The sequence below is a fragment of the Ranitomeya variabilis genome, chromosome 5 (genome assembly GCF_051348905.1).
Source record: "Ranitomeya variabilis isolate aRanVar5 chromosome 5, aRanVar5.hap1, whole genome shotgun sequence".
In the NCBI taxonomy this organism is placed as follows: Eukaryota; Metazoa; Chordata; class Amphibia; order Anura; family Dendrobatidae; genus Ranitomeya; species Ranitomeya variabilis.
Genome location: NC_135236.1, coordinates 299,006,751 through 299,022,595, shown reverse-complemented (window position 1 = coordinate 299,022,595; position 15,845 = coordinate 299,006,751). Strand labels below are relative to the sequence as shown.

At 46.9% G+C, this 15,845-nt stretch overlaps 1 protein-coding gene across 6 annotated transcripts in view; it reads right to left on the bottom strand.

Annotated features, from left to right (window-relative positions):
- Positions 1 to 15,845, bottom strand: part of TASOR2 (transcription activation suppressor family member 2) — a 190,674-nt gene that overhangs the window by 131,158 nt on the left and 43,671 nt on the right. For all 6 annotated transcript variants that reach the window (XM_077264467.1, XM_077264464.1, XM_077264469.1 and 3 more), the window contains 3 exons: positions 15,738 to 15,757; positions 15,549 to 15,648; positions 6,212 to 6,312 (listed from right to left, as the gene is read on the bottom strand). In XM_077264467.1, the coding sequence (XP_077120582.1) occupies positions 6,212 to 6,312; positions 15,549 to 15,648; positions 15,738 to 15,757 (221 nt within the window). The remainder of the gene's footprint in view (positions 1 to 6,211; positions 6,313 to 15,548; positions 15,649 to 15,737; positions 15,758 to 15,845) is intronic.

Sequence of the window (15,845 nt, the reverse complement as noted above, 5' to 3'; positions counted from 1 at the left end):
GAACCAAAATTTTTTTTTGTTAGGGAGTTATAAGGGTTAAAAGTTGACCAGAAATTTCTCATTTTTACAACACCATTTTTTTTTAGGGACCACATCTCATTTGAAGTCATTTTGAGGGGTCTGTATGATAGAAAATACCCAAGTGTGACACCATTCTAAAAACTGCACCCCTCAAGGTGCTCAAAACCACACTCAAGAAGTTTATTAACCCTTCAGGTGTTTCACAGGAATTTTTGGAATGTTTAAATAAAAATGAACATTTAATTTTTTTTCACACAAAATTTATTTCAGCTCCAATTTGTTTTATTTTACCAAGGGTAACAGGAGAAAATAGACTGCAAAAGTTGTTGTACAATTTGTCCTGAGTACGCTGATACCCCATATGTGGGTGTAAACCATTGTTTGGGCGCATGGCAGAGCTTGGAAGGGAAGGAGCGCCATTTGACTTTTCAATGCAAAATTGACTGGAATTGAGATGGGACGCCATGTTGCGTTTGGAGAGCCCCTGATGTGCCTAAACATTGAAACCCCCTACAAGTGACACCATTTTGGAAAGTAGACCCCCTAAGGAACTTATCTAGATGTGTGGTGAGCACTTTGACCCACCAAGTGCTTCACAGAAGTTTATAATGCAGAGCCGTAAAAATAAAAAATCATATTTTTTCACAAAAATGATCTTTTCGCCCCCAATTTTTTATTTTCCCAATGGTAAGAGAAGAAATTGGTCCCCAAAAAATGTTGTGCAATTTGTCCTGAGTACGCAGATACCCCATATGTTGGGGTAAACCACTGTTTGGGCGCATGGCAGAGCTTGGAAGGGAAGGAGCGCCATTTGACTTTTCAATGCAAAATTGACTGGAATTGAGATGGGACGCCATGTTGCGTTTGGAGAGCCCCTGATGTGCCTAAACATTGAAACCCCCTACAAGTGACACCATTTTGGAAAGTAGACCCCCTAAGGAACTTATCTAGATGTGTGGTGAGCACTTTGACCCACCAAGTGCTTCACAGAAGTTTATAATGCAGAGCCGTAAAAATAAAAAATCATATTTTTTCACAAAAATGATCTTTTCGCCCCCAATTTTTTATTTTCCCAAGGGTAAGAGAAGAAATTGGTCCCCAAAAAATGTTGTGCAATTTGTCCTGAGTACGCAGATACCCCATATGTTGGGGTAAACCACTGTTTGGGCGCATGGCAGAGCTCGGAAGTGAAGGAGCGCCATTTGACTTTTCAATGCAAAATTGACTGGAATTGAGATGGGACGCCATGTTGCGTTTGGAGAGCCCCTGATGTGCCTAAACATTGAAACCTCCTACAAGTGACACCATTTTGGAAAGTAGACCCCCTAAGGAACTTATCTAGATGTGTGGTGAGCACTTTGACCCACCAAGTGCTTCACAGAAGTTTATAATGCAGAGCCGTAAAAATAAAAAATCATATTTTTTCACAAAAATGATCTTTTCGCCCCCAATTTTTTATTTTCCCAAGGGTAAGAGAAGAAATTGGTCCCCAAAAAACGTTGTGCAATTTGTCCTGAGTACGCAGATACCCCATATGTTGGGGTAAACCACTGTTTGGGCGCATGGCAGAGCTTGGAAGGGAAGGAGCGCCATTTGACTTTTCAATGCAAAATTGACTGGAATTGAGATGGGACGCCATGTTGCGTTTGGAGAGCCCCTGATGTGCCTAAACATTGAAACCCCCCACAAATGACACCATTTTGGAAATTAGACCCCCTAAGGAACTTATCTAGATGTGTTTTGAGAGCTTTGCACCCCCAAGTGTTTCACTACAGATTATAACGCAGAGCCGTGAAAATAAAAATTCTTTTTTTTTTTTCACAAAAATGATTTTTTAGCCCCCAGCTTTTGTATTTTTACAAGAGTAACAGAATAAACTGGACCCCAAAAGTTGTTGTCCAATTTGTCCTGAGTACGCTGATACCCCATATATGGAGGGTAACCACTGTTTGGGCGCATGACAGAGCTCGGAAGGGAAGGAGCGCCATTTGGAATGCAGACTTAAATGGATTGGTCTGCAGGCGTCACGTTGCATTTGCAGAGCCCCTGATGTACCCAAACAGTACAAACCCCCCACAAGTGACCCCATATTGGAAACTAGACCTCCCAAGGAACTTATCTAGATGTGTTGTGAGAACTTTGAACCCCCAAGTGTTTCACTACAGTTTGTAACGCAAAGCCGTGAAAATAAAAATTATTTTTTTTTTTCACAAAAATGATTTTTTAGCCCCCAGCTTTGTATTTTTACAAGGGTAACAGAATACATTGGACCCTACAAGTTGTTGTCCAATTTGTCCTGAGTACGCTGATACCCCCTATGTGGGGGGTAACCACTGTTTGGGCACATGACAGAGCTCGGAAGGGAAGGAGCGCCATTTGGAATGCAGACTTAAATGGATTGGTCTGCAGGCGTCACGTTGCATTTGCAGAGCCCCTGATGTACCCAAACAGTACAAACCCCCCACAAGTGACCCCATATTGGAAACTAGACCTCCCAAGGAACTTATCTAGATGTGTTGTGAGAACTTTGAACCCCCAAGTGTTTCACTACAGTTTACAACGCAGAGCCGTGAAAATAAAACATATTTTTTTCCCACAAAAATGATTTTTAGCCCCCCAAATTTTTATTTTCCCAAGGATAACAAGAGAACTTGGACCCCAGAAGTTGTTGTTCAATTTGTCCCAAGTACGCTGATAACCCATATGTTGGGGTAAACCCCTTTTTGGACGCACGGGAGAGCTCGGAAGGGAAGGAGCACTGTTTTACTTTTTCAACGCAGAATTGGCTGGAATTGAGATCGGACGCCATGTCGCGTTTGGAGAGCCCCTGATGTGCCTGAACAGTGGAAACTCCCCAATTCTACCTGAAACCCTAACCCAAACACACCCCTAACCCTAATCCCAACGGTAACCCTAACCCTACCCCTAACCTCACCTCTAACCGTTTAATGAACATTTTCTGACAGTCATAAGTGCCACGTATTTAAGTGCCACGTATTTAAGTGCCACATATTTAAGTGCCACATATTTAAGTGCCACGTGTTTCAGTGCCACGTGTTTCAGTGCCACGTGTTTCAGTGCCACGTGTTTCAGTGCCACGTGTTTCAGTGCCACGTGTTTCAGTGCCACGTATTTCAGTGCCACGTATTTAAGTGCCACATATTTAAGTGCCACGTGTTTCAGTGCCACGTGTTTCAGTGCCACGTGTTTCAGTGCCACGTGTTTCAGTGCCACGTGTTTCAGTGCCACGTGTTTCAGTGCCACGTATTTCAGTGCCACGTATTTAAGTGCCACATATTTAAGTGCCACATATTTAAGTGCCACGTGTTTCAGTGCCACGTGTTTCAGTGCCACGTGTTTCAGTGCCACGTGTTTCAGTGCCACGTGTTTCAGTGCCACGTGTTTCAGTGCCACGATATTTCAGTACCACGTATTTCAGTGCCACGTACTATAAATACTATAACTATGTGGTTATACGTGGCACTGAAATATCGTGGCACGTAAATACGTGGCACTTAAGTACGTGGCACGTAAGTACGTGGCACTTAAGTACGTGGCACTTAAGTACGTGGCACTTAAGTACGTGGCACTTAAGTACGTGGCACTTAAGTACGTGGCACTTAAGTACGTGGCACTTAAGTACGTGGCACTTAAGTACGTGGCACTTAAGTACGTGGCACTTAAGTACGTGGCACTTAAGTACGTGGCACTTAAGTACGTGGCACTTAAGTACGTGGCACTTAAGTACGTGGCACTTAAGTACGTGGCACTTAAGTACGTGGCACTTAAGTACGTGGCACTTAAGTACGTGGCACTTAAGTACGTGGCACTTAAGTACGTGGCACTTAAGTACGTGGCACTTAAGTACGTGGCACTTAAGTACGTGGCACTTAAGTACGTGGCACTTAAGTACGTGGCACTTAAGTACGTGGCACTTAAGTACGTGGCACTTAAGTACGTGGCACTTAAGTACGTGGCACTTAAGTACGTGGCACTTAAGTACGTGGCACTTAAGTACGTGGCACTTAAGTACGTGGCACTTAAGTACGTGGCACTTAAGTACGTGGCACTTAAGTACGTGGCACTTAAGTACGTGGCACTTAAGTACGTGGCACTTAAGTACGTGGCACTTAAGTACGTGGCACTTAAGTACGTGGCACTTAAGTACGTGGCACTTAAGTACGTGGCACTTAAGTACGTGGCACTTAAGTACGTGGCACTTAAGTACGTGGCACTTAAGTACGTGGCACTTAAGTACGTGGCACTTAAGTACGTGGCACTTAAGTACGTGGCACTTAAGTACGTGGCACTTAAGTACGTGGCACTTAAGTACGTGGCACTTAAGTACGTGGCACTTAAGTACGTGGCACTTAAGTACGTGGCACTTAAGTACGTGGCACTTAAGTACGTGGCACTTAAGTACGTGGCACTTAAGTACGTGGCACTTAAGTACGTGGCACTTAAGTACGTGGCACTTAAGTACGTGGCACTTAAGTACGTGGCACTTAAGTACGTGGCACTTAAGTACGTGGCACTTAAGTACGTGGCACTTATATACGTGGCCACTGAAATATCGTGGCACTTATATACGTATATAAACGTATATTTTAGTGCCACGTATTTCAGGTTAGGGGTAGGGTTAGGGGTAGGGTTTTTTTTTTTTGTTTGTTTTCTTGTGTTTTTCTATAAAAACGCATGCGTCTAAAAACGCATGCGTTTTACCACGTTTACATGCGTTTTTTCACACATGCGTTTTTTTAAAAAACGCATGCAGATAAAAACGCAAGTGTGAAACCAGCCTAAAAGACGCTTTTTATAGCAAAAAAGTTTTTGCGTCTCCACATTTTGAGACCTATAATTTTTCCACATTTTGGTCCACAGAGTCATGTGAGGTCTTGTTTTTTGTGGGACGAGTTGACGTTTTTATTGGTAACATTTTCGGACACGTGACCATTTTTGATCACTTTTTATTCCGATTTTTGTGAGGCAGAAGGACCAAAAACCAGCTATTCATGAATTTCTTTTGGGAGAGGCGTTTATACCGTTCCGCGTTTGGTAAAATTGATAAAGCAGTTTTATTCGTCGGGTCAGTACGATTACAGCGATATCTCATTTATATAATTTTTTTATGTTTTGGCGCTTTTATACGATAAAAACTATTTTATAGAAAAAATAATTATTTTGGTATCGCTTTATTCTCAGGACTATAACTTTTTTATTTTTTTGCTGATGATGCTGTATGGCGGCTCGTTTTTTGCGGGACAAGATGACGTTTTCAGCGGTACCATGGTTATTTATATCCGTCTTTTTGATCGCGTGTTATTCCACTTTTTGTTCGGCGGTATGGTAATAAAGCGTTGTTTTTTGCCTCGTTTTTTTTTTTTTTTTCTTACGGTGTTTACTGAAGGGGTTAACTAGTGGGGCAGTTTTATAGGTTGGGTCGTTACGGACGCGGCGATACTAAATATGTGTACTTTTATTGTTTTTTTTATTTTATTTAGATAAAGAAATGTATTTATGGGAATAATATTTTATTTTTTTTTTCATTATTTTGGAATATTTTTTTTTTTTTTTTTTTTTACACATTTGGAAAAATTTTTTTTTAACTTTTTTACTTTGCCCCAGGGGGGGGACAATACAGATCGGTGATCTGCCAGTTTGCATAGCACTCTGACAGATCACCGATCTGAGGAAAGTGCAGGCTGCTTCACAGTGCCTGCTCTGAGCAGGCGTCTGTGAAGCCACCTCCCTCCCTGCAGGACCCGGATCCGCGGCCATCTTGGATCCGGGTCTGGGAGCTGCAGGGAGGGAGGTAAGACCCTCGCAGCAACGCGATCACATCGCGTTGCTGCGGGGGGCTCAGGGAAGCCCGCAGGGAGCCCCCTCCCTGCGCGATGCTTCCCTGCACCGCCGGCACATCGCGATCATGTTTGATCGCGGTGTGCCGGGGGTTAATGTGCCGGGGGCGGTCCGTGACCGCTCCTGGCACATAGTGCCGGATGTCAGCTGTGATAATCAGCTGACACCCGGCCGCGATCGGCGGCGCTCCCCCCGTGAGCGCCGCTGATCGCGTATGACGTACTATCCCGTCGGCGGTCATACGGGCCCACCCCACCTCGACGGGATAGTACGTCAGATGTCAGGAAGGGGTTAAATAACAAAACATGTTACCCACTGCTAAATGTTTTACCTTCTTGACCTGTAAAATCTGTCTTCTGGAATATGTCTTCTGGTAACTTTTTTCTTAATTCAGACAATTGGATGACTTCTCTCACATCTAGCTTTGCTGGCCTGGTTCAATAAATTTAGCACAGGAATAAAAGTCATAAAGCAATAAAGTAGTTTAAAAACAAAACAAAAAAAACAAGTACAAGTAGAAAGGAAATGAAATTATGTGATGAAATATAACATTTCTAACCCCTTAGGCTATGTTCACATGTCATGGAAAAAGGAGATTTTTGTGTACTCACCGTAAAATCTTTTTCTCCGAGCCAATCATTGGGGGACACAGGACCATGGGTGTTAGGGTACCGTTACACAAAACGATTTACCAACGATCACGACCAGCGATACGACCTGGCCGTGATCGTTGGTAAGTCGTTGTGTGGTCGCTGGGGAGCTGTCACACAGACAGCTCTCCAGCGACCAACGATGCCAAAGTCCCCGGGTAACCAGGGTAAACATCGGGTTACTAAGCGCAGGGCCGCGCTTAGTAACCCGATGTTAACCCTTGTTACCATCGTAAATGTAAAAAAAATAAAAACCGTACATACTCACATTCCGGTGTCCGTCAGGTCCCTAGCCGTCTGCTTCCCGCACTGACTGAGTGCCGGCTGTAAAGTGAAAGCAGAGCACAGCGGTGACGTCACCGCTGTGCTCTGCTTTTAGTTTCCGGCCAGCAGTCAGTCAGTGCGGGAAGCAGACGGCTAGGGACCTGACAGACACCGGAATGTGAGTACGTACGGTTTTTTTTTTTTACATTTACGATGGTAACCAGGGTAAACATCGGGTTACTAAGCGCGGCCCTGCGCTTAGTAACCCGATGTTTACCCTGGTTACAAGCGAACGCATCGCTGGATCGGTGTCACACACACCGATCCAGCGATGACAGCGGGAGATCCAGCGACGAAATAAAGTTCCAAACGATCTGCTACGACGTACGATTCTCAGCAGGGTCCCTGATCGCTGCTGCGTGTCAGACACAGCGATATCGTATGGATATCGCTGGAACGTCACGGATCGTGCCGTCGTAGCGACAAAAGTGCCACTGTGAGACGGTACCCTTATGCTGCTGCCACTAGGAGGACACTAAGTTAACACATAAAGAATAACTCCTCCCCTGCAGTATACACCCTCCTGCTGGCTCTCAGTGAACCAGTTCGGTAACAAAGCAGTAGGAGCTTAACATTTAACAAGAATGAACTATGTCAAAACCAAGACAACACAGAAAAAAACCAAAGCCCATAGGCTAACAGGGTGGGTGCTGTGTCCCCTAATGATTGGCTCTGAGAAAAAGATTTTACGGTGAGTACACAAAAATCTCCTTTTCTCCTACGCCTCATTGGGGGACACAGGACCATGGGACGTCCTAAAGCAGTCACTGGGTGGGAAACAATCCACTGCAATTGCTACTTGTACCCACAAGTTACAGATGCGGCACTGCTGCCTGCAAAATTCGTCTGCCGACGGTCGCATCTGCTGAGGCCTGAGAATGAATATGATAATGTTTTGTAAAGGAATGCAGGCTGGACCAAGTCGCAGCTCTGCAGACTTGTGCTGCCGTTGCCTGATGCCGAATGGCCCAAGACGCACCTACCGACCGAGTGGAGTGAGCCTTAATCCCTGCTGGGACGGGGTGACCTCTCACTCGGTACGACTCCTGGATAGCAGAATGAATCCACCTTGCCATCGTAGCCTTGGAAGCGGCCAGACCCTTCCGGAAGCACAAACAGAGCCTCTGACCTGCGGAAAGACACCGTCCTTGAGACGTATCTCCGAAGAGCTCTCACCAAATCCAGTGTGTGAAGAGCCTTCTCGATGCGGTGGACAGGTGCCGGGCAAAGAGAAGGCAAAATTTCCTTATTAAGGTTGAAGGATGCGACAACCTTCGGTAGAAAAGACAGGGAAGTTCTCAGAACCACCTTATCTTGATGAAAAATGAGGAAGGGAACCTGACAGGACAGAGCCGCCAGTTCTGAAACTCGTTGGATGGACGTGACCGCAATCAGGAAAGCAACCTTCCAGGACAGAAGAGACAGGGGAACGTCCTGCAGGGGTTCAAAAGGAGCCTTCTGCAAGACATCGAGGACCAAATTAAGGTCCCATGGTTCCAACGGCATCTTATAAGGCGGGACCACATGGGAAACCCCCTGAATGAACGTCTTCACCTGCAATCTGTTGGCAATCTTCCGTTGGAACAGGACTGACAGGGTCGAAATCTGCCCTTTGAGGGAACTAAGGGCGAGCCCTAAATCCAAACTCGACAGAAGGAATTCGAGGACGGAAGGGATGGAAAAATCGAGGAGAGTGTCCTCGGTCTTTGCACCATGAGAAAAAAGGTCTTCCAAATGCGATGGTAAATACGCATAGATGTAGGCTTCCTAGCGCTGATCATGGTAGAAATGACCCTTTGAGAGAACCCTGCCTGAGTTAGCACCCAGGACTCAACAGCCATGCCGTAAAACACAGGGCCTCGGAGTTCTGGTGGTAAATGGGGCCCGGGGACAACAGGTCCACGCGATTCGGTAGACGCCAGGGACATCGGCGACTAGTTGAACTAGTTTGGCGTACCAGGCCCTGCACGGCCACTCTGGCGCAATCAGGATTACTGGTATCCCCTCTGCTCTGATCTTCTTGATGACTCTCGGTAGTAAGGGAAGCGGGGGACAAATGTACAGAAGCCGGAATTGGTGCCACGGAAGTACTAGTGCATCTGCCCCGATGGCTGTTGGATCGTGGGAACGAGCTATGAAGTCGGGAACCTTGAAATTTAGCCATGAGGCCATCAGATCCACGTCCGGGACTCCCCAGCGACAGCAGATCTGGTGGAAGATCTCCGGATGGAGAGACCACTCCCCGGAGTCGAGACCTTGACGGCTTAGGAAGTCTGCTTCCCAATTTTCCACTCCGGGGATGTGAACCGCTGAGATCAATGATAGGCCACATTCTCCGTTGGGCCGAGGAAAACCTACCTCGTTCATGGCTGCCTTGCTGCGTGTTCCCCCCTGCCGGTTGATTTATGCCACTGCTGTGGCATTGTCGGACTGAGTCCTGATGGGACGGCCTGACAGGAAGGGGTGGAATTGAAGAAGGGCCAATCTGACTGCCTGAATTTCCAGGATGTTGATGGGCAGGTGGGTTTCCTGACTAGACCAGCGGCCGTGGGCAGTGTGATGGTGAAACACTGCACCCCAGCCCAGAAGACTGGCATATGTTGTCACCACAAGCCAATGAACTGGGAGAAAGGATTTTCCTCGATTCAGGGAGGATTCCAGTTTCCACCACCTGAGAGACTGCGTGACTCGAAGGGGAAGGAGGAAGCGACGATCGAGAGAGAGCGGGTTCCTGTCCCACACGGCCAGGAGAGCGTGCTGTAATGGCCGGAGGTGTAACTGAGCGAATGGGACCGCCTCCATAGCTGCTACCATCCTGCCGAGGACTCTCATGCAGAAGCATAGAGAGTGAGTGGGGTTGGGAGAGCTTCTGAGCTTCCCGCTGTAGGACTGAGATCTTTTCCGGGGGAAGAAGTACCAACCCCTGGACGAGTCCAGTATCATTCCTAAAAAGGAAACTCGCTGAGCTGGTACTGGGGAAGATTTTTGGAAGTTTATCTTCCAACCCAGGCGAGAGGAGGTATCGACTGTGATGGACACGGCTTCCTTGCAGGTGTGGAAAGAGGGGCCTTTGATAAGGATATTGTCTAGATACGGTAGCACCACCACACCTCGGGTATGAAGGATGGCCACGGCAGCCGCCATGACCTTGGTGAATACCCTGGGGGCGGAAGTGAGGCCGAAGGGCAGAGCAGCAAACTGGAAGTGATCTTCCTGAACTGCGAAGCAAAGGAACCTTTGGTGAGAAGGGAAGATTGGAATGTGGAGGTACACGTCCTGGATGTCTATTGACGCCAGGAACTCGCCTTTTTCCATGGAGGCGATGACAGAGCGAAGCGATTCCATCCGGAACCGTCGCAACCTGACAAACCTGTTCAGCAGTTTTAGATCCAGTATGGGCTGTACTGTACCGTCCTTCTTTGGAACAATGAACAGGTTTGAATAAAAACTTTGAAACCTTTCGCTTTGAGGGACTGGGATGATAACCCCGTCTTCCTTTACGGCACTTATGGCCTGGAAGAACTTTGCTGTCTTTGCCCTGGGAGGAGAAGAAAGGAAGAAGCGATTTGGAGGAAGAGGAGAATTCTATCTTGTATCCGGAGGACACTAGATTGCGGCCCCATTCGTCGTGAACAACTGAGAGCCACGCGTCGCTGAAAGAAAGCAGGCGGCCACCTACTTTGAGGGAGTCCTCCGGATACCGCAGGGAGCCATTGTGTGGGGGACCTGCCCTGTCTGGACCCTCTGGCTCCTGACTGCCTAGGCCTGCCTCTCCAAGAAGGGGAGGGTTTGTAAGAGGTCTGAGGACCTCTATCCCTTCAATGTGCCCGGCCCGGTGCAGAAGATGTGGAAGTAGAGGACCAATTCGAGTTGAAGCGGAAGAATCGGGACCGAGCCTGTTGCTGTTGGTTCCGAAAGGGCCTCTGTTGTGGAAGAAATTTACTCTTCCCTCCAGTGGCATCGGAGATTAGTTGGTCGAGCTTTGCGCCAAAAAGGTGGTCGCCCTGATACGGGAGAGAAGTCAATGACTTCTTGGAGGCCGAATCCGCACGCCAGTCCCTGAGCCATAGGGACCTCCGGATGGTGATGGCATTTGCTGCTGCTTGTGAAGCACAGTTAGCAGCGTCCAGGGACGCGGTAACCACAAAATCTCCGGCTCTGGTTATCTGAGTAGCGAGGTCTGCTATCTCAGGAGGGAGATCGGTATCCAGTACCGCTGCAGACAGGACCTCTGCCCAGTGGGTCATGGCCTTAGCCACCCACGTAGCCGCGAACAATGGGAAGAGTGCGACTGCTGAAGCTTCAAAGGCTGAACGCACCATATTATCGATCTGACGATCGGTTGGGTTCTTAATAGAGGCCCCTTCTGAGGATGATAAAATGGACCTAGTAGCCAGGCGAGATACCGGAGGATCTACCAGGGGAGATTGAGCCCAATTCTTTCTTAGGTCCTGGGCAAAGGGATATTTTGATTCCATGGACTTCTGCCCTGTGAATCGTTTATCGGGACAGATCCTGTGGGATTCAACGATATCCTTAAATTCGGGATGAGTGGCGAACACTCTGTGGGACCGCTTGGCTCTTTTAAAGGAGACAGCATGATCCACTTTAGATGAAGGTGCCTCCTCAAGCCTTATTTACTGACTCAATGAGAGAGACGAGAGTCTCCTGATCGTGATGGAATTCCTGATCTAAGGACGTGTTAGAATCGTCCTCTGAAACAGGAGTTCTGCTAGCCCTGATGGAAGGGGAGCGAGAAGTGGAGCGCTCAGATCCCGAAACCTGATGACGGTCTGGGGATATGGCATAAGCCCTTTTCCTGCAAGAGAGAGAGCTGGTACGACCCCTAGAGTACGAGGGGCTCTGAGGATCAGGAGCGTTGTGTGTCAGAGTGCCCTGATTGAAAGAGGGGTCTCGGAACGATTCCAACGCTTTTGTCAGGGATGCCATAGACCGGGTAAGGGAGGCTGCCCACTCAGGGGGACCAGGCTCACTAGGTTCGGTATCAGTAATAGGAGGTTCCTGAACGGGCACCGGTTCACAGACTGTGCACAGTGCAGTATTGTGACCCCGGGGTAATGAGACCTTACAAGAAGTACATGCAGCAAAAAATACTGTGTGGGTTTTCCCAGACATTTTGTGAGGCCTTGATTGAGACATCGTGGCCTTGAGGAGAGCGCTTACTGGCAGGGGAAGGGTTAAGCTGTGTGTGTGTGCAGCTTACTCAGGTCCTGTGTCTTGAGTCCCCAGGGGAGGTCCGCGATATCTATGTCCTGAGTGCTGATTAGGAGGGCTGGAGCAGCACTGCAGTATCAGAGTTGTGGGAGTCCCAAGATGGCCACCGAGATCTTGTGAGAGCGCTTCTCACAGAACGAGAAGCGCTAGAAAGGGTTGGCGGCGGTAAATGCCGGTGGGCATGGCTACAACTCCGGCCTGCATGAATGGAAAAGCCGGGGAGTAAATTTTAAACAGCCTGCGGTTGCGACCTCGCGAGCGGTGCCATCGCTCAGCCACGCACATTTTAATGAAAAATGCCCTGCGGACACCCACAGACCCGGGCTTAATGCCCTGTGAGGAACCTTCCATACCCTGGGGACCAGGACCCTCCCGTAGCGCCTCGGCCCCCGCAGTGTACTTACAGTAGGTGCGGTGGGCCGGTGCTCAATCCACCGTCGCCGTAGACAGGGAGGGGGTGGAGAGCTTCTGCCACCTTGCGTCATCCGCTGGATCAGTGGTGATGCAGTGGGGGGCTGCACGGACGCCAATCATAAAAGTCCGGCTATGCACCTGGGTCCAGGAGACGTAAATGGGAGGGCTACTCCATGTGGTCACCTGTTATGGAGGGGGGAGATCGGAACGCGAAGGAACTGTCGCCCTTAAGGTGAGCTCAGGGCTGGCATCCAACGTCGCAGGAAAGGATACAGGAGGAACGCTCCACGTACTTGCCTGTTGATGATTCGGGGGAGATCGGAACCTAGAAAGGATCCGTCGCTCCCATTCACTCCGTTAACGAGAAAATCAGAAAGAAAAATAAAAAAATAGAAAATAAAAACGGTGGGATCTGAAACAGACCCAAGTGCCTCCTACAGACACTAAGCAAGAACTGGTTCACTGAGAGCCAGCAGGAGGGTGTATACTGCAGGGGAGGAGTTATTCTTTATGTGTTAACTTAGTGTCCTCCTAGTGGCAGCAGCATAACACCCATGGTCCTGTGTCCCCCAATGAGGCGTAGGAGAAATCTCTGTTTTGGGTTTGGATTATAAATCTGCAAAATCATGTGGATTTTTCCCTGCTCCAATAATAAAAAGGGGGAAAAAAAAAAAAAAAAAGACACTGACTAGAATAAAAAAAAAAAAAAGTCCACATAGTGATGAGCATGCAGCAGATTTGAAATCCACACCATGCTTTCACTTTTGTCCAGGTTTTATTTAGCAACGTGTGACTTGTGCTGTAAATTGCTGCGGATTTGTGGTTCAATGTGTGAACTTGGCCTTAAAGGACCAGGCGATTTTAAGTTTTTGCTTATGCCTCTTTTATTCCATGAGCCGTATCTATTTTAGTTTTCCATGTAAATATCCATATGATGGCTCGTTTTTTGGACTAAGAAAGAGTGTAAGAGTGACCTCGCAACATGATTCGTCAGATCAGTACAATTATATCGATCTGAAACTAAGGCTACGTCCCCATGGTCAGTATTAGGCAGCGCTTTGGACGCAGCACATGTCCGCTCCGTTAAAAGAGCTGCCAGCCTTTGAACGCCAGCGATTCCGCATATGTTCATTGAACCGTGCGGAATCACCGTGCCCAATACACTGGACTGGTTATATTTATCTTGCGGAGACTGAGCGCTTCCGCAAGATAAATAGAGATGCTGTGGTCTGGCAAGACGTACCGCATGTCTGTCTCCGCAGGGAAGCCGGAGGTGTCCCAGCAGGCATAGTGGAGATGGAATTTCTTGAAACCCCATCCACTATTCTGTAACATCTGGCTGCTGCGGGTTGGACGCTGCAGATGTATGCAGCGTCCAACTCGCAGAGTTTACTGACCGTGGGAACATACGCTTAACGTTTTTTATTCTAGTGATAAAAAAAAATTATGCTGTCATTTTCCAAAACTTTTCTTTTTTTTTTTTTCATTCTTTATAGACATGTCTGAGGGCCAGAGTTGGTGTGAGTCGATTCACTGGACCAATCTATTGGTCACACATGGCGATTACAGACACAGAAATAGCAAATATCGTATATACTCGTGCATAAGCTGAGATTTTGAGCACATTTTTTGTGCTGAAAATGCCCCCCTCGGCTTATACCTGAGTCATTGTCCCAGTTCACGGCAGGGGAGCGGCGGTGGCTGCGCCCGCTGCTAAAAATAAATGAATTTTCACTGCACTGGCAATGAATATTCATTTATTTTATAACGCGCACAGTTACAGCTGCCGGCTTCCAGTATAAAAAAAAACAAAAAAAAAAAACATCCTACTTAACTTCCCTACGTGCCCTCGCAGCATCTCATTCCAGTGCCAGCAGCTCCTGAGGCCAGGCGATCATTAAGGTAATGAATTTTCACCTCTCTCCACTCCCATAGGCATGGAGAGAGGTAAATATTCATTACCTTAATGAGCAGGGACACGTGATCGCCCAGCCACAGGAGCAGCTGGCACTGAAACGAGATGCTGCGAGGGCGCGCAGGGAAGGCAAGTAGGATTTTTTTTTTAAAGCTTTTCTTATGGGGGCCATGCATACAAGGATGGGGATAAGCATCCCATGCAAACAAGGATGGGAATAAGGAGCCATGCATACAAGGATGGGAATAAGGAGCCATGCATACCAGAACTGGGATTAGGGAACAATGCATACCTGGCGTATACTGGAGACAATAAGTTTACCCAGCTTTTCTAGGCAAAATTAGGTGCCTCGGCTTATCCTCTGGTCGACTTATACACGAATATATACGGTATGTTCATTTTGACATTTTGCTATTTAAGTTTGGGGGGAAAAAAGGGGGGGGGGGAGATTTAAGCCTCACATTCACAAGTGATGGGTACCATGTCGAAAGTAACATTTAATAGGTTAAACTAGTGAAATCGGAGCATGTTATCACATTGGTTACTGTCGGGTGGTATCGGTGTTATGGAACGCTCCAATGAGCGGCTCAGCTTCTGGGCCCGCTCCGTGTAGTGATAGCTCATGGTACAGAGGTTGTCGCTCACGGATTAAATAATTGGTAGAACAACAAAGCCTCTGTTTTTTTTGCACTGCAGCCAAAAGCAAACACACGTTAATTTGCCAGAGAAAGGTCGTAAAAAAATTAAGGAAACATTGCACACAATATTCATTAAAAGCTTGTAGTTTTAAACTCATCCTACAAAATAAAAAAAATAAATTAATAAATAAAAAGATGAGATGTCTTCTAACAAAACTGGGAGATTATGAGCATGCAGTGGCTGCAGCTCTTATGAAGGGCCTGGAGCAGTTCTGTACATGGCTCACCAAAATGGCGCAGTTCTAATACGGCTGTCCTCGAGCAAAATCTACTAAACTTGCAGCTCAACAGGGTTTGGAAGTCCATCAGTTCAGTTTCTGCTCAATTTATTTTTAATGGCACTACAGCTACGGTAATTATTTACAAGAACAATTTTGGATTATTGTGAAAATAATGGCTGCAAAAAGTCGAAAAATATCAATTCACACTCACAGTTGAGCAGGAATGCTGCAAGAACTTGGAGTCTGTAAAGAAATATCGCACACTAACTGCTCATGGATATATAGCTGTCCTTTCCACGCATTATAATGTGCTAGAATAAAAAAAATTACATAGATAAATATTCTGCCCTTTTATTATCATTTAACAGATGAAACATGTAGGCAAAGAACACTAACATACCTTCATTGTTTAACTGGATCCTGAAAAATAACAAAAAAAACAAAAGTCATTCAAATAGCAACTTTGGTAACTAATGAATACTTTACTATCATTGTGTAACAGTACACA